This window comes from Jaculus jaculus, chromosome 1 (assembly GCF_020740685.1).
Source record: "Jaculus jaculus isolate mJacJac1 chromosome 1, mJacJac1.mat.Y.cur, whole genome shotgun sequence".
NCBI lineage: Eukaryota > Metazoa > Chordata > Mammalia > Rodentia > Dipodidae > Jaculus > Jaculus jaculus.
The window spans coordinates 311,463,380-311,485,508 of NC_059102.1; the positions used below are offsets into that span (position 1 = coordinate 311,463,380).

Sequence of the window (22,129 nt, forward strand, 5' to 3'; positions counted from 1 at the left end):
TCAGTAACAGGCCCTTCACACTCGCTAACGAGAGTAGAAGGCTAATCTCGGGTTATCTGGAGGAGAAATAGAACATATTCTCCATCGAAACTAGGAAGACTAATTAAATAACAAAAATAACAGCAAACATCTGTGGAGTTTTTATCATGTGAAGGCCCTATACAAAGCATTTTACTCATATTATCCTCACGACAAGCATTCATTTATGCAAGAAATATTTATTAAGCACCTAAATCATTCTAGAAACTGGGGATACAGCAGTAAAGAATACAAAAAAATCCATGTAGAGCTCACATTCTAGAGAAGGGAAGGCTGGAAACAGACAATAAATAAGATAATTGAGTGCTCTATATAGATGTTAAGTGTGAGTGTTAAGGAAAATAATAACATGGGGAAAAAAATAGACAATGGCAGTTGGTTTGCAAGTTTAGACACTGTGTTAAAGGGAGAGAGTCACTAAAGGGTAGTTTGAGTAAAGACCTGAAGGAGGTAAAAGAGTGACCTTTGTAGATATATGGGAAATGTCCCAAAGAGTGAACACTATGGGCAGAGACCCTGAGGTAGGTATTATTATCTCCATTATACAAACTGTTGCCCAACCATCACTGCTTAGGTTGGAGTCAGGATTCAAACTCAGGTCTGCTTGGTTTTAGAGCAGATTTGTTATACACATGCCCGGTGAGAGAATGTGAGCCACACTAGATAATCTAGAAATGCTCTATGTTGCCACTGAGGATATAAAAACCCAGACAATGAACGCAAGTTGCTCAGATGAACTTATGTGGATGGATAATGGTTGAGCTGGGACCAGACTGTGGCCATTTCCAGTCCATTATCTTTGCCAGCAGAAGCCAGACGCTTACCCTCTGGCTAGAATAACTTACTAGTCCATACTAATTGATGGACTAGGTAAAACCTTATCACTGAATTTTACTGGTAAGCATTTTAGAGTTCTGTAATGGAATAAATGGTGTCTCTGAAGTCTGACTTTTCTCACTGACAGGTGTGAATCAGTGTCAAAGCATGAACTATGGAGTTAGATACATCTCAACCTGAAAATAGGTTCTGTTTTTCTAGCTCTGTGACCTTGGGCAAGTTAATACACATCTCTGACTCCCAGTATCCCTCACGGAAGGAGGTGAATGCTTCTCAGAGATGTGGTAAGGATTAGATAAAATAATACCTGGGTAGCGCCTCCCAGGTTGAGTGGCATATGTGAGATGCACTAATTGCATTCAAGTCTTCTCCCCTATGTAATTAGTTGTCTTTACACATGCACAGCTCTCACTTTTTAAGTGTATTATACTTTTTTTTGAGAGTTGAGAGGTTATCATATATCTAGCTACTCACCACATGTTATACTGTGTGGTGGTATATGGTAAATTCTTAAGAGTGATTATTTGATGGCTGGATTAGTGAGAAAGAGAAAGAAGAGTGATTATTGCTCTGGGACTCTATTGTTGCAACCAGGATCAGTTGTGATATTGGTCAGCTTGCTGCTCACTGGGGTGGTTTTGCCTGATATGACTGCCCAGCAGGTATCCGCTTACATCTTCCAAAGCCAGTGCACATCATTCTGGAAGAGATACTATTGTTTGGTACACATCATGCTGGAAGAGACGCCATTGTTCAGGTGGAGGACAGCTCTTCTTCAGTCAGGAGAGGAGGAGCAGGATACACCAGCGATCAGTAGGTTCTTGAAATATCCTGGTAAGAAGGCAGAATTCCAGTTTAACTCACAATTTTAGCATCTTCCACTCACATATCTTTCATCAAGACTGCTATCAAAGAGTCAAATTGACCGACTTCCATTTTTATTTGTTTTCCCCACCCTGTGGCAAGATCTCAATGAGCGCCTAACTAGCTGAAAATAGGAGGAGAAGAAAAGGCCTGGACCCAGATCACTCCAGAAATGGCTCATCAGCCGCCAAACTTGAAGCTATTTCTTTTTCCATTCATGTAATATAGAAAATATTCTCCATGGTAAATATTAGCAATAGTTCAATGGAGTGACTTGTTTATCATTTATTTTTTAAAATTCTGTTTATTTATTTATGTGAAAGCGACAGAGGGAGAAAGAGGCAGAGAGAGACAGAGAGAGAATGGGCGCACCAGGGCCACTGTAAACGAACTCCAGATGCTTGTGGCCCCTGTGCATCTGGTTAATGTGGGTCCTGGGGAGTTGAGCCTTGAACTGGGGTCCATAGGCTTCACAGGCAAGTTATTAACTGCTATACCGTCTCTCCAGCCCTAATTATTATTATTTTTTTAGAAAAAAAGTGAATTTACTTTTGTAGGATCCTTTCTACATTTGTTTATCTAATCTTCACAAGAACTCTGTGAAATAGTTATTACTGCCCAAGTTTTACAGATGAAGTAACAATATTGAGTGTAATGGATTCCCCCTGTACCTTGCTTACTGCCTTCATTTAAAAATGATCCATCAAGAATATCCTTGACTTTTATCTCTGGATAGGTCAGTAAAACATTAAGCCTAGACCACATGGAAGAGGAGAGAGACTGTGGAAGCCTTCAATTTTGTAGCTTGGGTTCAAGAGAAAAGAAAAGAAATGTACAGGAAAGTTTGAAAGAGAATCATAACAATTTTGAACTCAAAGACTGGTTAAGCTTAATGAGCCTTTAAATAAAGTAAATCAAGTTACATTTCTGAAGTATTAATTTTGTATATACCCATGACAAATGGAGGGACTTTATGGGAAATAAGCACTGTTGTACTGAGGTGGTGGGATTACAGAGACGTGCCCTCATATTTTGCAATGGTCTTACAGATAATATATATATATCAGCAATTATGCTTACTTTACTGGATTTGCTGAAATTACCCATTTGCCTAGAGCTAAGCTACTCCTTTCCTTCAAGTTCCCAAAGTGATGATTGATTGAATTGACACTGGGGAAAGTCAGATTTCTTCTAGAATAGAAACACTGCACTAATAACACACTTTCCATGACATACAGACAGGTGGACTTGGGTCTTGTAGAATGAACGCCCTTGCATCTGAAGAATAATGGCTTTGACTTTCTTTAATACTCCTCATAATGAACGCTGAAGTGGAAGTGGTTTTTTTTTCCCCCCACGTGTGTTCATGTACATTGGTGTAGCGCATGTGGGCTTGCATGCACTTGGGGAAGATTTCTTTTGAGTGACTCTTCCTGCCTGCCACCACATTTGAGACTGGGTCTCTATCGTTCATCATGCTGAATCTGCCTCCCTAGCTTCCAAGAAGTTGTCCTGCGTCCACCTTCCTGTGGAAAATAGAGACATGCTCTCTTTTCTGTCAAAGGTTTAATAAGATAGACAAATTCAGTTCTAGAAAGACGCCATTCTGTGGGAACTTCTCCTTCCTGAGTGAGCTGTCCCTGAGATGAAAGAACTGGCAGTCCCGGACACCAGAAGTGTTAACAACCCTTGAAAGTGTAGCATCTATGTCTGCATTTGGTAAAAGTTTGTTAAATCTTCCCTTCCTTTAGTTTTACCCTAGTGACAGAAGACATAGTCTGCATTAGGGAGTACAAAAGTGCCAGCAGAACCCCTGCTTGCCAGAACTCTTTAAAAAGCTATGCACCCTTCTGCAGAAATATGCCTTGATTTGTCACTGAATTTTGAATTGTGTGGTTATTCTTAAATCCTAGACTCTTTTCTAATACTGCTTGTCCCAGTTTCCCACTGTGATTTTATAAATCTTTTGTAAGATTTATTTTTATTTATGTATTTATTAGAGACAGAGAGAGTGGTGGGATGGAGAGAGAGAGAATGGGCACAACAGGGCCTCTGGCCACTGCAAGTTGACTCCAGATGCATGAGCCACCATGTGTATCTGGCTTATGTGGGACCTGGAGAATCAAACCTGGGTCCTTAGGATTCACAGGCAAATGCCTTAACCACTAAGCCATCTCTCTAGCCCTCCCACTGTGATTTTAGACACTCACTCTACACCATCCTGTTTTGTTTGGTTTCTGCGGATCTGCACTCAGCTATTCGTGCTAGTATGGTAGATACTTTATCCACTGAGCCATTTCCCCAGACTCATCCCACTTTAGGCTAAAGTTTTTTATTTTAATTTATTTTTTAGAGAGAGGTAGAGAGAGAGAATTGGCACAACCGGGTCTCAGACATTGCAGTTGAACTCCAGATGCTTGTGCCACCTAGTGGGCATGTCCAACCTTGTGCTTGCTTCACCTTTGTGCATCTGGCTAATGTGGGATCTGGAGAGTGAACATGGGTTCTTAGGCTTCACAGGCAAGCATCTTAGCCACTAAGCCATCTCCCTAGCCCTTGGCTAAAGTTTTTTTAGCATAGCTTTTCCAACAAAGTTTCTCCTATTACTTTTACCTTGTAGGTTTGAAAGCATTTATAATAATCAAATATTTCAGAAAGTATCCAAATAAATCACCTTTGGAATTTCTTATTTAGCTTACTATTATTGCCATGTTAGCTTAGAATCTTAAAGCTTGAAGGATGGAAAACAGTTAACTTCCTTGTCTATACATGAAGAGACCAGAGCTTAGAAAATGTACTTCCAAAGTTTAAGTAAGAAAAAATGCATAGATGAGAGAAAAAATGGCATCAAATTTTTCCTAATTATAGGCCACCCTTAAAATAAGTGTGCCAGCCCTTCTCCTTGATGTTGCTGGTATCCTTAATTGCACACAGCACAGTTTTCAGCAGAAAGTATTCTAGCTTGTATTTTTGAGAGCTAGAGAAAAAAATTGAAATACAGAATTTTCACATTTAAACAGCAAAAGACACTAAACATGTACAAACTTACATATGAGTCATTTAGAAATTAAGCATATATATCACTTGTTTTTTCACAGTTTAATATTTTCTTGTGACTTAAAAATATGAAACAGGATTTATAAAATCAGTAGAAAAGGGAGCCATGAGAGCTAGAGACTTGGATGTGAATTCTCCAGGCCCACCCTGTGTTCCCAGGAGCATGCCCCAGAGTTGTCTTAATGTTCTCAATGCACAGCCAGGCAGTACCATGCACAGGCAGCACAATCTTGAGGAGCTGATAACGCTGCAAGAGCCCTGGGCCTGCCAATAATCATCTGTGTGATTTGTAGAAACCACTGTATATTTCTGGGTTCTTTGCTTCATCTGCCAGAGACTGGAACTACAAACTTGTTCCATCATTGGCACTTGCATGAAACTGACTGGTCAGCATAAGAAGTGGTTGCATTAGGGCTATCAGGCAAGCTCAAGGACTGTAGAAATCCTGGATTGTTCATCTTGGAGAAAAAAAATGGAGCTATGGCAGTTGGTTGGGTAGAAATGAGAGTGGTAGGGGCTAGTGGTGAAAGGAGCGAAGGGTAGGTGTCAGGTCTCACAAAGGCGAGAATGAGTCCTTCCCATTGTTCTTCTTTGTAACTCTCCCCTCAAGTCCAGAATCCTAAGACTCTGACTCATTTGGCCTATGGTGAGGCTATGTGTCTACATCCTAATAAGATCCCAATCAGACAACTTAATTTACAGTACCTCAAGATTGTACTCGATAGTGGAAAGGCTGTTATCAAGTAAAGAAGTATATGCCCAGCAGAAAAAAAAAAAAAAGTCTCTTTATACCTTTCTGGCTCTTCCTTTCCTCTCTTTCTCTCTCCATCCCTCCCTCCTTCCTTCTCTCACTACTCTCTTCTTCAAGACATTTTCAAACATCAATGGCCTTTAATACTATGAGGAGACTATGTTTTAGCGAATTAGAGAGGATGACTCCAGTCACCACCTCTCTCCAGACTCCCCGAAGGATTAGGCTCATAGCGGGGGGAGAAGGAGACGGTTGCCCTGGATACAGCTGGGTACCAGAAAGCCAGGAGACAGCAATGCACCTACAGACCAAATCCAGAGAGGTCAGTGAGCCCTGAGCTTGGAACAGATGGCTCAGAGAACAGTCTACCAAACCCCCCGGGTACTGCTGCCAGTCAGAGGGCTTCCTATCAGAGTGTTTCTGTTCACACATTTTCTTGGCTTGAGCTTTTTGCTGCTGGGATGAGTGCCTTTTGTCCATTTCCAAACTGTCCTTATCAGTAATGCAACAATAGCTAATTTAATTAGCTGACCTGAATGGCAGCCAGTTTGGGCTAATTTAGTTTGATAGTGCTTCCTGGTACAAACAGAACTGATAAACATACTTCCCTCCAGACAAACAATAGGGCTTGGGAGGGGTAGTATGAATGGTGGTGGCTCTCTTGAAGTCCCTCTTACAGCTATGGGATACAGCACTTGATTCAAAGCAAGTTATTCTAACATCAGTATTCCCCAAGGGCCTATCAAACATGTTAGCTGAAAGAGATAAAATAGACAACTAGGAAATTGCAAAGGCACAGTGCCCAGGAAGAAGGTACTGAGGAAAAACACATTCCCCTTAGCAGAAAGAATACTTGGCCCCGAGGTCTGGATCTCAGCCATGAACCAGCCTTCCTGGAGTCCCTCTACCTCCATGTCTCAACCAATAATAATCACTGCCCCTCATCCTTCACAGCTGTGTCTCAGCGCAACAGTACAGTGTAGATAAGAGTGCTCAGACACATATAGAGAACTGTGCCAATGAGGATGCCTAGATAATTAGCTCAGTACCTTGATCGTATGTATTCCCTATTTCTCATGGGCAGAATCTAAACACAATTGCTCCTTGTGTCCCCAGAACCTAACATGTTTATACACATAGACGATGCGCAACACATCCGATGATTCAATGGCAGAAGAAGAGGATATAAGCATATGGGAAGAAGGGCTAGTTTCAGAGGCGAGGAGATCAACACACAACTAGCAGTTCTTCTTTTCAACTCAGTATCTCAGCCCTCACTATCCATGACAAAAGACACAGATACCAGAAAGATACTTAACAGTTAAATTTCTTTTCAGTCCATCAAAACCTCATTTATCACACTGAGCTCTCTGCCCACCATGCCCTAGCCAAGTTCTCCCAGTTATATGCCTCTACCTAAATGAGGAGCATACCCAGGTAAGCCTCTGGGTTTGCTTTGAGGTCCTTTCCCCCCATTAGTAATGCAGCTTAATGACAAGCAAATGAGTTTGCACTTAACTCTTGTGGAATAAATGTGTGATTAAAATCAGGACATCTGAAAAGGTTTCAAAAAGGAAAGGTGTATGTGAAAGCACTATGCACTTCTCCAATGCACCTTCTGATGATGGGGTGCAGTGACATTTAATCATGTACCGTCTGTCCTCACTCCCCACACTTCCCCTCATAAACGCACCCATCCCATAGCATTAACAGCACCCTGTTTACTAAAACACACTTAAGTCTGCATTTTTCCCCTGAGTTAGATAATTAGCTCAGTACCTTGAGATCAGTTCCCCAGAAGGTAAGCAGAGGTTTTCACCTGGGTCTTCTATTACAAGACACTAAGATATGCCAAACTCTTTACAAAAATTGATTTGTCTTAATTCTCTATTTTTGTGGGTGAGTCCTACCATCCTTCCTCTCCTACTTCTGTGAAGTCACTGAGTCTATTGATTTTGCCTTCTAAATGTCTTAAATCTAGGACTCTCTTACCACTGAATTACTGTATTTATATCTTTCATCCCCTATCTCTCCAATCCAAACTAGAATTTCTCAAAGTCAGAGATACTGGGCACATCAGACCAGTAAGGTATGCTTGGTTCTCTTAACTGAATTGAAATCTCCCTCTCTCTGCTCTACCAGATTCTAAATCTTTATTTAGTAAATACCAAAATACTTGACCAAACAAAGATTTGTCTGAATTTTCCCATTCTACTGTAGCAGCCATTCCAATGGGTTCCAAATTGAACATCTCTCAATTTGGGAAGAATATAATCTAATTAGTTTGGACTGTGAAGCCTCCATGGGGGGACCTGGTCTGAAACCTGAGGTCACATATGACATCCTGAACTTTCTCCAATATCTCCTAGAAGACTACCATAATTTCTTCTGTAGAGATTCCTTGTTTTTTATTATCTCATGTTAGCCCTAGACTCAGGTGTGGATTGTTTATCATACATCCAAATTTCAGGTATATACCTATAAGGTAGTTAAAGTATTTGACATCACTTAATCACAACTGATCTTCCAGTAATAATTTTATTATTGAATTAGCAATTTATCTAACTTTTCCATATTTCTCTATTATGTTTTCCTGTAGCGATGCCCCTCAAAAATTTAGGGCTAGTGGATAGACGTCACTGATATACTGAAAGGCAATCAAATCTTATGGAAAGTAAAAGTCTTGAGCCAGATTGCCTCTGTTCACCTCCCCTTCTACCAACCATCTACCTTAGTTTCTTAATCTGTAATGTGGGAATTGTAACATTTCGATACATCACACTGACTTCTTGTGAAGATTAAAAGATTCATATGTCAGTTTAAAGTATTTTATTTGGGCTGGTATTATATAACGTGATATGGAGAACTAATAGATATCAAGGGGATTTTGATTAAAATATCACTTTTGGGCTGGAGAGATGGCTTAGCGGTTAAGCGCTTGCCTGTGAAGCCTAAGGACCCCAGTTCGAGGCTCGGTTCCCCAGGTCCCATGTTAGCCAGACGCACAAGGGGGCGCACGCGTCTGGAGTTCGTTTGCGGAGGCTGGAAGCCCTGGCGCGCCCATTCTCTCTCTCTCCCTCTATGTGTCTTTCTCTCTGTGTCTGTCGCTCTCAAATAAATAAATAAATAATTTAAAAAAATATCACTTTTTATTATTTAAATTTTAATTTTAATTGAAGAATTAAGTACATGTATAGATTTTGTGCTACGCATTTTACCCAGTAAACAGATTAAAAACTAAAACAGCCTCAGACTGACTAAGAAACTTTGCCACCTGATACAAAATAAATGGTAGAACTGGAATTTGAACTCGATTAAGTCTAAAGCAAGCATTAAATAAGACATATACTAATTATCAAAGTCTTGGTCTCTGCAAATAAAACAAACAAACAAAAAAAAAGAGAACACTTGGATAAATCTCAAAATGATTACACTAAGTAAAATAAGCCAGATAAAAACGGATTGATTTCTGTATGATTCCACTCACATAAAACTCGAAAAAATGTAAACTCAGTGTAGTGACCTAGAACAGAGCAGTGGCTGCTCAGGGAGGGGATAAAATGAGGATGGCTTATAAGGAAGTAAAGTTTGGAAGTCACAAATAAGCTCATTTGCTTGTCTGTGGTTATGGTGTCACAGTGTATGTATAGATCAAAACCTATCAAATTTCAAAGTTGTAGGGCATGGCACCATTGGTAAAAGGCTGACCTTGTAAGCATGAGGTGCTGAGTTCTACCCCCAGCACCCACATTCATGCTGGGTATGGTAGATTGGACTTGTAATCCCAGCCCCGAGGAGCTGGAGGTAGGGGATCCCTGGACCTTGCCAGTTAGCTAGTCCAGCCTAATTGATAAATTCCAAGCCAATGGCAGACCTTGCTTCAAAAAGGATGTGGATGGGCTGGAGAGATTGCTTAATCGTTAAGGCACTTGCCTAGAAAGCCAAAGGACCCAGGTTTGATTCCCCAGGACTACCATAAGCTGAATGCACAAGGTGGCACATGTGTCTGGAGGTCATTTGCAGTGGTTGAAGGTCCTGCAGTGCCCATTCTCTTTATCTACCTGCTTCTTCCTTCTTTTCTTTCTTTCTTTCTTGCTTGCTTTTCTTTTTTTCCTTCCTTCTTTCTTTTTTTTCCTCTCTCAATAAATAAATAAATTTTAAAAAATTAAAAAGGCTGTGGGTATGTAGCTAAGGATAACATAGAAGGGTCTCCTCTGGCTTCACATACATACATGTGCACCTGCACAAACATGTATAGTCCCATACATATGAACACATATACATGTGCATACCACACATGTGATAAACGTATCAAACTATAATCTTCAAAGGCGCAATTAACTGTATGGCAATCATGCTTAATCTGGCTGTAAGTGAACAAATGCACAAATCCTGGAACTATTTCCATACCTTTAACACCTTAACAAGGGGAAAGCTGGAAGCTGGCTCAGTGCTCAAAGCACTTGCCTTGCGAGTATCTGAGGAGAGCGAGATCCCCAGGACCCATGTAAGACAGACCGTGTAGGTATCTGTAATCCCAACACTCCTCTACCAAACAAGAGAGACGGACACAGGAGAATCTTGTGGCACTTGCAGGCCAGCAAGCCTGACGAACAGTGCTGCAAACAAGGAAAAGGACAGATGCAGCCACAAAAACAGTGGAAACCGTGGAAGCCAACAGCCTCCTCTGACCTCCACATGCACACCGCAGCATGCTCACACACATGAACATAGGCATACCATGTACACACATCTCTCCAAATTGTTTAGGAATAGCAAATCCTTATTAAGAATGAAGCCCAGTGATGGGTCAAAGGAAAACTCATCCCAAGAGACCCCGACCTCTGAGTTAGCACGAGATCAAACACCATAGTCTTGAAAGCCCAACCTGGTTCTCATCTCTTCTTTGAACTTGTTGTGTGATACGTGAGAACATTCTAAGTGTTCTCATGTCATAAGCAAAATGTGAATTACAGAGTTGCCATATTAAGTCAGAAAACTATGTAAGTCTACTAGGGAAATCCTAGGCACCTGACTATCTCTTTATCAATATTTGCTAAATATTTTTTATGTGTGTGTGTGTGTGTGTGTGTGCGCACGCGTGTGTGCATAAGCACGCATGTGCACACGTGCTCACTAGAGTCTTGTGCCACTGCAAATGGATGCTTGAGTGGGTGGCTGGAGAACTGAACCCTGAGCTGGAAAATTTTTAAGCAAACACCTATAACCACTAAGCCATCTTCCAAGCCCCCTCTCAATAGTTTTAAGGTACACACGAGGCCTGAATTGAATCAGGCCCCATCAAGCTTTGATGCCAGGAGTTGTTAGGTTCTGTGGGGATGCAGAGAAGTATTTATCAGGTGTGACCCCAAAGAAAGCTGTCTCTCACCACACAAATGTCTATTCTGGCAGGTGCCAACATTTGGGGACAGTGATAAATCACTGGGCCAAGCTTCTGATTCCCAGGCTCACTCTGTCGCTCTCTCTCTCTAGATCCTGCTCTAGGAAGCAAAGAGAAAACAGCAGCTCCAGCACCAGGGTCAGTCTCTCTGCTTTTCTGCACAAAACAGTAATGCTCTCGACTTTATTCCACTCCTCTATTACCTTAATGTGCTGGCCTGGAGGATGAATGAGATAATAAACACAGAGCACCAAGTGAGCACAGCGTCTGGGTCACAGGAGGCACTCAATAAATGTTAATTCCCTGCCCCCCAGCCCCTTATAGATTAGCTCTGACTTCTCAGAAATGCAAATCCCTATGCGCTCACCTAGGTCTCCTTCCAATATCCCTGCACAGGAGCTTTTTTTACTACCCCTTAAAGCCACGGCCAGCCTCCCTCTCCTCTTCTAATTGTCCCACAGAGACCAGGGAAGAGAATGAAGCAACTCTGGAGGAGGCCAGAGCCTCCTAGCAGAAGAGACTGTGTGCTGTTATTGAGCTCTGTGAATGTGGGCCTCATTCATCTTCACGGACTTTGCTGTGCCATCCATTTTAAATGACATGGAAGCCGACCCGTTTATCAAGATCAGCATACTACTGTATTATTATGATTATTTAGCTTTTACATAACACTCTATTCAAAGTGCTTAATAATAATTTATTTATTACTTCATCTAACTACTCAGTAATGGAAAATTCAAGGGGTTGTTCTGAGTTCATTGACCTCTGCTCTGGAGACACCTCAGGCCATTTCCATTTGCTGCCCAAATGCCTGCTGTAAAGTGTTTAAATGAAAAACCGCTGGATGCCTACTTATGTGTACACACACACCGCACACACACCCACCCTTTTGGCATACATTGTTACTATCATAAAGTCACTGAAAGAATATCTTTATAGAACTTAGAAAACTTATATAAAACTGACACAGGATATACTTCTGGTTGGTGGTAGACGTGGGCAAATATGCTATTCACAAATCCCTTCCAGAAGGGCTCATAGTTGGGTGTGGTGGTATATACCTGTAATCCTAGGACTCATAAGGCTGAGATAGGAGGATTAAAGGTTTGAGATCAGCCTGGGCTACAGAGCAAGACAAAAAACTAAGCATACAAATAAACAGCAGACAGAAAACCAACAAGTCCAGGCCGGAACAGTATGGTGGGCTGGCGGTCTCTACTTGCTGCTTGCGAAGAGCTCGCATACATGTGCCTATAAGACATCAGTTAAGACAGGGATGTCAGAGAAGAGTGAAGCAGAGGAGGGAGGTCTCACTGGTAGATGGCAGAAAATAGGGTTCTACTGTGAGAGGGTCTCAGCCCTGGGGTAATTCTGAAGGCTCTCGTATGAAACTGTACTCAGTATGGGAAAGAAAATCTCCCAGGACGCCCCATGGAGAATCGCTCTTGGACAGTGAGGCTACATCCTGCAATGCAGATGCACTAGTGGCTGTCCAGACTTGTGCCTGTGAAAAGCTTGGTTACCAGGTCAACAGTAACAACAAAAGGCATGTGCTCTTGTCCTTCATTTCCCTGTATCTTGTTTTGTTTTTTTAACTTTTATTTTAATCAGTTAAATACATTTTACTATTAAGGTTAGAACCAGTTTGAAAGAATTCTGGTCTCCCAATCCCCTTTGTTCCTCAGTGGTCTCAGGTCAAAGGTATCCACAATTTAACTAGTGCTTCAGAAATTGAAAACCAACCATACAGAAGCTAGTCACTGTAAGGCACATGTATCAGGTTGTCATTGGGCACTGGCTCTGAGGATTCTCTTTCACATTGGATGAAATTTCAAAGCATATTCAATAATATTTTGTGTAAAGTCAAAGAAAATTTATCTCTCGGTGACAAGGAACATGTACATAAGATTGTAAGAGAAGAAGATCTAGCGCTGTCATCGGCTGCTGCTTTTAGAGGCTGGTTAAGAGAATGCGTATGCCTTCCCCACCCATGGAACACAACAACAAAACTACGAACTGCCAGGTTTCAGACACGGACCTGGGCAAGAAGCTAGGCTCAATTCTTCAAATAATGGCCTCAGAGCATGAAGTGAAATTACCTGTGACTTACCGAGGCCAGCATGACTTGACCCAAACAAGACACAGCCCGTTCCCATCACTTGCTATTTATTAGAACAGCTCAGAATTACTATAGCTATTTCTTAAAAAAAAAAAAGAAAAAGAAAAAAAAAAAAACTATACAAAAAACAAAACAGTGAGCAAAGCTCCTCTGGCTGCCACTTGAGATAATGGTGGGTAATATAAAAAGTAACATGACAATAAAAGAGAAGGGATCATTTAGGATAAATCAGCCTCCAGCCTGAAGTACTTGGCAGTTTTGTCACAAAGTATTGGCACTGGATTGTCTTGTGGGAAACATGAATGCGAAGTTGGCAACGTTGTGTGGTGTCAGGACACATAATCTTCTCTCCTACACATGGCTGTGTGTCCCTAAACAAGTCTGATAACCTTTTTGGAGCTTTCATAGGTTTCTTTTATATAAAACTCAGGTCAGCAAGGCATGGTGGGTCATGTCTATAATCTGAGCAACTTGAAGGGTTGAGATGGAAGGAGTGTTACAAGTTTCAGACCAGACTGTTCTCCATAGGGTGTTCCTATTCACCCTAGGCTTCATAGTAAGAACTTTCTCTAAATAAAATAATTAAAATAAAATAAAATGAGTATTGTAACACACTTTGAAGAATTGGAATGAGAACTGAATGCAATAATCTGCTATCTTAAAAAGCATGGGGTCTGGTTAGAGAAATACTCTAAAAGTGGCAGCTCTTTGCCACACATTCAACATTGTCTGAAGGTGATGAGCTAATATGTTGGATGACAAAATCAGGTCTCACCGGGCTGGACTAGAGGACCAAATCTAATAGGATGGCATTTAACAAAGACAAATGCAAAAGCCCTGCAATTAGATCTGAACAGCAAGCAGCACAAATGCCCAGTGGCAAGATGGGGCTTATCAACCGTGCACCTGAGGAAAGGCTCGGGACCCTTAGTTCATTAGGGGTCGACTGCAGCGTGAGGGATCTTCCCAGCAGCAAAGGCAACACAGAGGAAGGGCGTGGTCTGGAGAAAAGGGAGAAATCACGCCCGGGTCCTCTGCCTCTGCTAGGCCTCACGTGTTACCAGACATGGTGATAAATAGGGCTCTAACTGAAGATGCTGGATCAGGAAAGAGACATTAATCCCATCAGAGAAGCACCAGCTGAGGGAAGAGAAGCCCAAGGAAACTGTGGACCTGTGTGTTTACCTTGATCTGAAAAACAGTATGTGCAGAATGGATAAAATCCCTTGTGAGAGCCAATTCCTAGCTCCTTCCCTGATAAGAGTTGCTCAGGAGAGAAGGAGTGGGTGTATCAGCAAGGTCGCTACACACCCCACAAACCAGCCACCTCCAGGCGTTAACACGGCCCTTATAAAGGAAAGGCAGTTTGGTGCATTCTGTTCAACCAATGTGATAAATAGCTCCTTCTCCGTGTTATGGTAGAGACTGGGAGGTTGTGGCCCATTCTTCCTGGGACAACATCCCTTCTAACTTGGGGCTCAGGGTTTGTGACTGATAAGCAGTAGTGAAATTACCTGAGCGACCATCATCACCTTTAGAAGTGACATACTCCAAGACCACTCCCCAGGGACTCCAAGACATCCTGCACACCCCTAGCATGGCCCTGGTAATCTTGCCCCTCAGTCCTGGTCTCCCCAAGATCCTAACCCCCCCTGTCCATGGTCTCCTAATACGAGATGTCATGGAATCTTCAGGAAAATTCCTGTGATCAGTTCATGAAACCAGTAGTGCTTATGCTGTGTGCAAAACCACATTAAACTGCCAAACTGCTTTACATTTATTTACCCTCCATGTAGTGCCTGTTTATTGGGCCAGTAAATCGGAGGCAGTAATAGCCACCCATCAAATTCTACCTGACTTCCAGGGCCTGGCTGCCACCTTACATACTTCAGAGGTCGCCCCAGGTGCTCTGCCCGCTGACAGTGCTCTGTTCTCTGGTCACCGGCAGCACCCACTGTGTGCCTCTCATCTGGCACTTTTCTGCTGTTGACCACTTTTCTGCTGTTACTTATCTGGATTCTGTTCTTTGCTTGATTTTTGTCTACTTTAAGACTAAAAGAGGACTTGCCCAACAAGGTCATCCACCCCACGGACAGAAACATTGCCAAAGTCCATGGCTGCTACTGGAAGGATCCGAGGGACGTGAAACAATGGCCAAACAACCAGGGAATCATAGTCTTTCCCTGGGGTCTTTTCTACAAACCAACGGAAGTCGCCCCTGGTACACCGCCCTGTGGGTTTTCCAGTCTCCCTGCAAAGCAGGGCAGAAGGTGGGAGATGTACTCACAGTGGTTGAATCAGGTGTCCTCCTCTTTAGTTTTTTCTCCTTATTTTCCTGTGACTTAGTCTCTCACCGAGCCTAGAAGTCCCTTTTTTTTTTCAGTTAGACTGTCTGACTGGGGAGCACTCCTCCTGTCTGCACCCCATCTCAGGGCTGGGGTTAGAGCATATGTGCCATGCATGGTTTCTTACATAGGTTCCAGGGATTGAACTCAGGTCCTCATGCTTGCACAGCGAGGGCTCTTACCCTGTCCCTGGTCCTCATGAGTTTCTAACTGCGGACATTGAACGGTGGCTCTTTGATTTTTTCCATGGTCTGATGGTTTTAAGCAGTGTTGCTGTCAACTGTTCCTCAACATCCTAAATAGACCTCCACACTGAAAGGAGGATTTGGCTGAACATGGTGTGGCATCGCTAAGCTGGTATTTTTTTTTTTTTTTTTTTTTTAGCCTAGAGACATAAGAATCAGCCTTTGAATAGTTAGAGGCCCTCTTGCTCATGACCCTCCATCTGACAGCCAGGGTGAAGACCACACCTAGAAACCCACCGACTTAGATGAAGAAAGGCAGGGGAAGTTTGAAACAATCAAAACCTGCAGCTACCTAATTGTGAGACACCTTGCTGCGCACAATCATCTGAGCACAAGGGATTCAAGGGCCTCAGAGCATCTGTGTGAAGAGCCCAGTGCCTGCCTCCTTGGACAGAGCATGCTGGATCCAGCTGGGTATGAGTTGGAACATGGGGTGGCGTGTTTTCAGACTATGGCAAAGTGTCTCAGGTGTGAAGTAGGTCTTCTCTGAGCTTCTTTTTGACTCCAAACCATGGTGTCCGCTTGAAGCTACTCAGGATTCTTAAAGAACCAAAGGACATTTCTTCATTGTACTGATCCCAATCCATTTCCAAAGCTTAAATATCAGCTGGTTCTTCTTTTTCTCCCTTCTATCCTTTGAATATTTTTGTTTATAAATACACTTAGGTTCTAGAGATATGGAAGGCTTTGTCTCTTGTCCTTTTAGAAAAAAATCTTTGTGTTTGTGTATCATGTGTACATATGTGTGTTTGTGTGTGTCTATGCATGTGTCTTCATGTCTGTGAGTGTGGGTGTGGATGTCCACTTTACGAGTGTGGAATTCAGAGGAAACCTCAGATGCTAGTCCTCACTTTCAAGATTATTTGAGTCAGGGTCTCTTATCATTGCTATGTGTGCCAGGACAGCTGCACCCTGAGATGCAGTAGATGTGCCTCTACCTCCCATCTCTAACAGAACACTGTGATTCCAGATGTGCACCATCACATCCAGTTTTATGTGGATCCTGGGAATCTGAACTCTGTAGCAAGTGCTAGAGAACCATCTCTCTCCTCTCTCTCTGTATGTGTGTGTGTCTGCATGTATACAGAATGTGTGGTGTGTGATGCGATGTGTGTGTGTGGCATGTGCACTTGTGCATGTGGATGATGAAGCCAGAGGAAAACATCCATTGTCTTCTTTTTCTGTTTAATTTTATTTTTATAACTAATAATTTCGATGATTGTAAACAATATCCCATGGTAATTCCCTCCCTTCCCCCACTTTCCCCTTTGAACCTCCACTCTCCATCATATTTCCTTGAGATTTCAGTCTCTCACTCAGTGACCCGCACAGGACCGGGCTCTGGATTTGCATGGCCATGCCTGGTTTCTTACGTGGGGGCTGAGGGATGGGCAGTCTCGGGCCCTTGGGTTAAGCAGCATGCGCTCGTGTCCACTGAGCCACCTTTCCAGCGCCCTCTCTTGTGCATATTGTACTTCCTTATCCTTCAGGTAGGGCCCTTGAGGACGATGAAACCACCTGAATGCAGATGGAAACTGTCACTGTGAGCAGGGAAGCAAGCTTCCTGACAACGGTGTGTCCCTTTGACTGAGAGGCTCATGCCGTTTCTTCCACCCTGCCTGTGCCGGGAAGAATAAGTTCGTAACATGGTCACAGCCCTTTGGCACACTCCTGCCATAGGTGAGTGCACAGAAAACTGAAGGCTGTTCCAAAGGTAGAAAGGACTTTTCAGTGCAGGTACTCACTATCAAAATGATCCCTCTTGGAAGTCACCTCGGGCTCTGGCTCTGTCAGAAACCATTAGCCATTTTCTTAGGGTGGTATTGTTTGGGACGGAAATCTCCACCTGGCCTGTGAGCTGCTCTCTATTCTTTCTCCTTCTCCATTTTCTCCTCTTCCTAGCGTGCGCAAAATGCTCGAGGCCCACCTGAGACCTAACATTTGTCTGTTTTGAGAATAGATGAGTATTTATTAGAATTAAACAGCTGGGAGCTCTGTGATATTTAGACGGGTATTAGGAGGAATGTATGAGAAGAAGATAATGCCAGCTCTCTTTGTCTGTAAACCAGTCTGGGCTTACTTACTGAGGGGATTTCTTGGGTCTCCTGTGAGAACCAGATACAGTTAATTTCCTGCAAAAGCTGCGGGCTGGGCCGTGCTGATATTGCAGTGTTATTTAGAATAGAAAGGTCAGGCCTGAGATTGAATAATCATTGACAAGAAATCCACAGGGGATAGCAGCAGTTGGTGAGCAGTGACGGAACCTTGCCTGACTTCTCCCTCCCCTTCCCTTCCTTCCTGGGTATATGGCTGATTCTAAGTTGGCTTATTATCCTATTGCAAGTGTTTCCCCAATGCTCAGCTGGTAGGAAAGGTGTATTGAGACAAAGAGGGACCACATCCAGGCTGTCATTGTAGATGGGGTACTCAACCTTACAGACTGGAATGCCTTTTGAGAACCACTGGCACCACTGGACACTGGTGTGTGAATTTGAGGACCACAAATGTTGGTTTTCTCTTCGATAGCTTGAGGTAGTTCATCCCCAGAAGTGTGTTTGGTTGTCCAGCATGGTCTCTGAACTATTCTCTGTATAGCCCAGTTTTTTAACCTGTCCTGAGACAGAAGCTGTATGTAGGACTTTGGGAAGCACAGAAGGAAATTGGAAGGACAGAAGGCCTGCTGCGACAGGCCTGGGTGGTGATGTCATTTGTACACAAGAGCCCATACATCTTAGAAACCATGGAACCTTTGCCCATGGGGGAAATGCCTCAAAGGGACAGAGAGGTGGGTAGCTTTGTTCAAGATTTCTAAGCTCCTAAGCAGTAGAATAAAGATTTGGAGCCCAGAGATCTCTGGGTACTGAGCATTTCACCTGCCTCAAGCTTCCTGATGTGGCCTGTGGTGTCCTACGCTGGTGCTGTGCTCAATTGCTCTAATGAAGTCACTCTAAAGGGTTTCTGAGAAATCTGTGTCTTCAATGAGAATGTCTCTCTTGCCAAAAATTCATAATGAGCCACCCTCTCAGAAGCCAGCCCCACAAACCAGATGAAATAAGGTTATATTCAGCTTGGAAAGAGAGGATTTTTTTTTTATGCCCCTTCTGATACTCAGCTACCATATAATTTATTTACTTTGAAATTAGATTTTTTTTTTTTTTTTTTTTTAGGTTTGGCTTGGTAAGAGGATTAGGTGTTTGAGACTGGCCTGGTTCTCATCATGAGACATTGTCTCAACACAACAAAACAAAACAATGCAAAACAAGGCTAGGTGTGGCAGATCTCAACTATAATTTCAGCACTTTGAAGGCTAAGACAGGAGGATTACTATGAGTATGAGGCCAGCTGGCTCATACAATAGGTTCTAGACCAGGTTGGGCTACCAAGTATGACCCTGTCTCAAAAATGACAAAATAAATAAGCAATAAATAAACAAATAAAAACAAACTATGGTGTTGAGAGGATTCTTCAAGCCTAGAGATCATTTTTTATTAATGTGAGACTCTTTAACAACCCAAATCTTTCAACAGCCATTAGTCACGAGTCAGCCTGAAGGTCATGGTCAGAGTTATTCCCAGTGTCATGACTGGAGCCAGGAAGCACTCAGAGTCCACCAGTTCTTCTAGAATAAGGGTTATCAGGTCACAACCAGAATATGTCTCAGGGTTGTCATGTAATCTCAGCAAGGCTATAGACAGGGACGTCATTGCAGAATGACTTCTTGGCATGGTGGTTTGGGGACACAGTCTATCTGTGGCTGTACTGCATTGTCAGAGTGTTCTGATGATGGCACCTGAGGGTGACAGTAAGAGTTACTGTGCTTGCTGCGAGTCAGGCTGGGTCATATGGGGGATCACAGTCATTGGCTGCATGAGAGGAAGAAGTCAGGACAGAAACCTCTTGTTCACATGTCCCCTCACTCCCAGCAGACGGAGCTACAAGTAGGAAGGTCCCCAGTGTGTGGTTGCATGAGTTGGCCTTCTGCTTTAACTCAGTTGATGTAAATTTATCACCTTCACTGAACTGCAGCATGATGATCTCTGCTGCCAGGCGAGTTGCAGAATCATAGAGACAGACATCAGTTTATTCTCTATGGTCTGGTGGCTGGTATAGGAATTGGATTCTGAGTCTCAAGTGTGACTTCCAGACTCTATGTGGTGGTTTGATTCAGGTGTCCCCCATAAATTTCTATGCTCTGAATGCTAGGTCCCCTGCTGGTGGCAATTTGGGAATTGTATCCTCCTGGAGGTGATGCATTATTTGGGGGAGGGCTTATGGATGTTATAGCCAATGTCTCCTTGCCAGTGTTTGGCAAGCTCTCCTGCTGCTGTTTTCCACCTGATGTTGGCCCAGGGGTGATGTCTACCCTCTGCTCATGCCAGTTTTCCCCTGCCATCATGGAGCTTCCCTTCAAGTCCGTAAGCCAAAATAAACCCTTTCATCCTACAAGCTTCTCTTGGTCGGGTGTCTTCTGCAAGCGAAACTAAGCCAACACCACCACCATGTTCTCAACCTACAGAATATGAGGGATTGTGCTGCCCTTGACAGTTCGTCTGCTTGTAAGCTCAGATTCTAAAGTGCAGAAAGTTGGCTGCTGTTACTCCCTTTTTCCTTCTTTCCATTTTCTTATTTATTGATTGATGACAGAAAGAAAGTAAGATAGAGATAGAGGAGAGGAGAAGGAATGGGTACACCATGTCCTCTTGCCTCTGCAATGAATTCCAGAGACATATTTCACTTTTTTGTACTTAACTTTGTGTGATACTAGGGAATGGTAGTATGTACTGAGGGTTGTCAAGAAAATTAAATGGTTGAATATGTGCAGAGCCTTTAAAATTCTCCCTAATTCACTATCAGCACAACGATATGGAGTATGCAGCCACACCTTAAAAACACCTTTTTTTTTTTAGGGCTGGAGAGATGACTTAGCACTTGCCTATGAAGCCTAATAACCCTGGTTCAAGGCTCGACTCCCCAGGATCCATGTTATCCAGATGCACAAGGGGGCGCACGCATCTGGAGTTCGTTTGCAGTGGCTGGAGGCCCTGGCGTGCCCACTCTCCTCTCTCTGTACCTCTTTTTCTCTCTGTCTGTTGTTCTCAAATAAATAAATAAAAATAAACAAAAAAATTTTAAAAATACTTTTTTAAAAAATCATAGAGGATTCTGGTATGCACAAATATGAATTAAGTAGCAGCTGGTGGAGACTTCTTACCTAGCTTGTTCAGGTTGAAACTTCAAGCTTCAAAGGTCTCAATCTTGAACCTTTCTCTGGACATGACTTCAGAAGCAAACCTTGAAATGTGCCTTGAGCTGCATTAGGGCAACATGAAGCCATTCACAAATTCACCATGCATTTGGTGTACAACTGCTGTGAGCCAGGTGCTCCTGAACTTCTGTAAGCAATTCCCTCCACATAGTCTCTTGTGTCTTGGTTTCATCATCCGCAGAATGGGAATTGTGACACCTGCCTTGTCTGGCTCACAAAACTCTTGGGAAGCGCCACAGAAATGTATTGGCATAACTTTTAGACACATAGGTGGCACCAACATTATAACCATGGCAAGTGTCACTTATGTAAAGTGTGGTCCTGGTGTCAGATGGATGGCAATCCTCCAGTGTAGAGAGACGACCAGATGAGAAGGATGACCTGTAGACCACAATCTCTATGGCACCATCTGGCTTCCTCTCTAGCTTTGATTTATCAGTGCACATCTCTCCCCGTGTGACATCATAAAGGCAGGTTGTGTGCCACCTTTACTGCCTGGCACAATGTGGAGCAGGCACGATCTTATGCATGCAGGAACAGGATGTTTAGGCTGCCCTACGCCTTCTCTGTGCAGGAGTCTCAGACTGTGATGGGTCACAAGTGCTGCTCAGAAATCTCTGACCACTCTAGCTGCCTTGAGAAAGGTGGCACTGAACCCAGCAGGAGCAGGATGGCCAAGGTCCAGCCAGGTGATAAGTTTCTCTGTAACTCCTCACCTCCCCCTCTCACAGTATGCTCTGTCTGGTGGCTGCCATCCCTGAAGTTTATAGGTATCATTACCTATGAAAAATCTGTTCCATCCAAAGACAGTCAGAGTTGGGGATGGGTGGCAGATTGCAATTTAATGAACAGATTAAAATATGCTAAAGCAAACAAATAAATAAATAAAAAACCCAACAGCCTGGAGCACTCACAATTCATTCTGTGGGCACCCGAGGCTGGGGCTCCAGGGACCAGCTCGTAATTCACCCCACAGGCAGGTTTAGTAGCCTGTTACTGTATGACCACAAGGGGAAACAACTCTCTGGAAAGATTTACACTGACTGCCAGGAGGCGGAAGGGCTAGGGGCCGAGAGCAGAGGGCTTGGGAAGCAAACAGGTCCTGGTGCCAATCATGGTAAACAACAGGTTCTAAACTGACCCACCCAACAGCAGAGGCCTGCATTACCTTCCTCTTCAAGGTCCTCCCTGTCCCCACCATAGCT

The 22,129-nt window shown here is 43.1% G+C and overlaps 1 protein-coding gene across 2 annotated transcripts in view; it reads right to left on the bottom strand.

Annotated features, from left to right (window-relative positions):
- Window positions 1-202: 202 nt before the first annotated feature.
- Pbx1 (PBX homeobox 1) overlaps window positions 203-22,129 on the bottom strand; it is a 333,904-nt gene continuing 311,977 nt past the window's right edge. For both annotated transcript variants that reach the window (XM_045146632.1, XM_045146629.1), the window contains one exon: window positions 203-1,707. Coding sequence is in view for 1 of the 2 variants with exons in the window: in XM_045146629.1 (XP_045002564.1) it covers window positions 1,687-1,707 (21 nt within the window). In the remaining variant the exon portion in view is untranslated. The remainder of the gene's footprint in view (window positions 1,708-22,129) is intronic.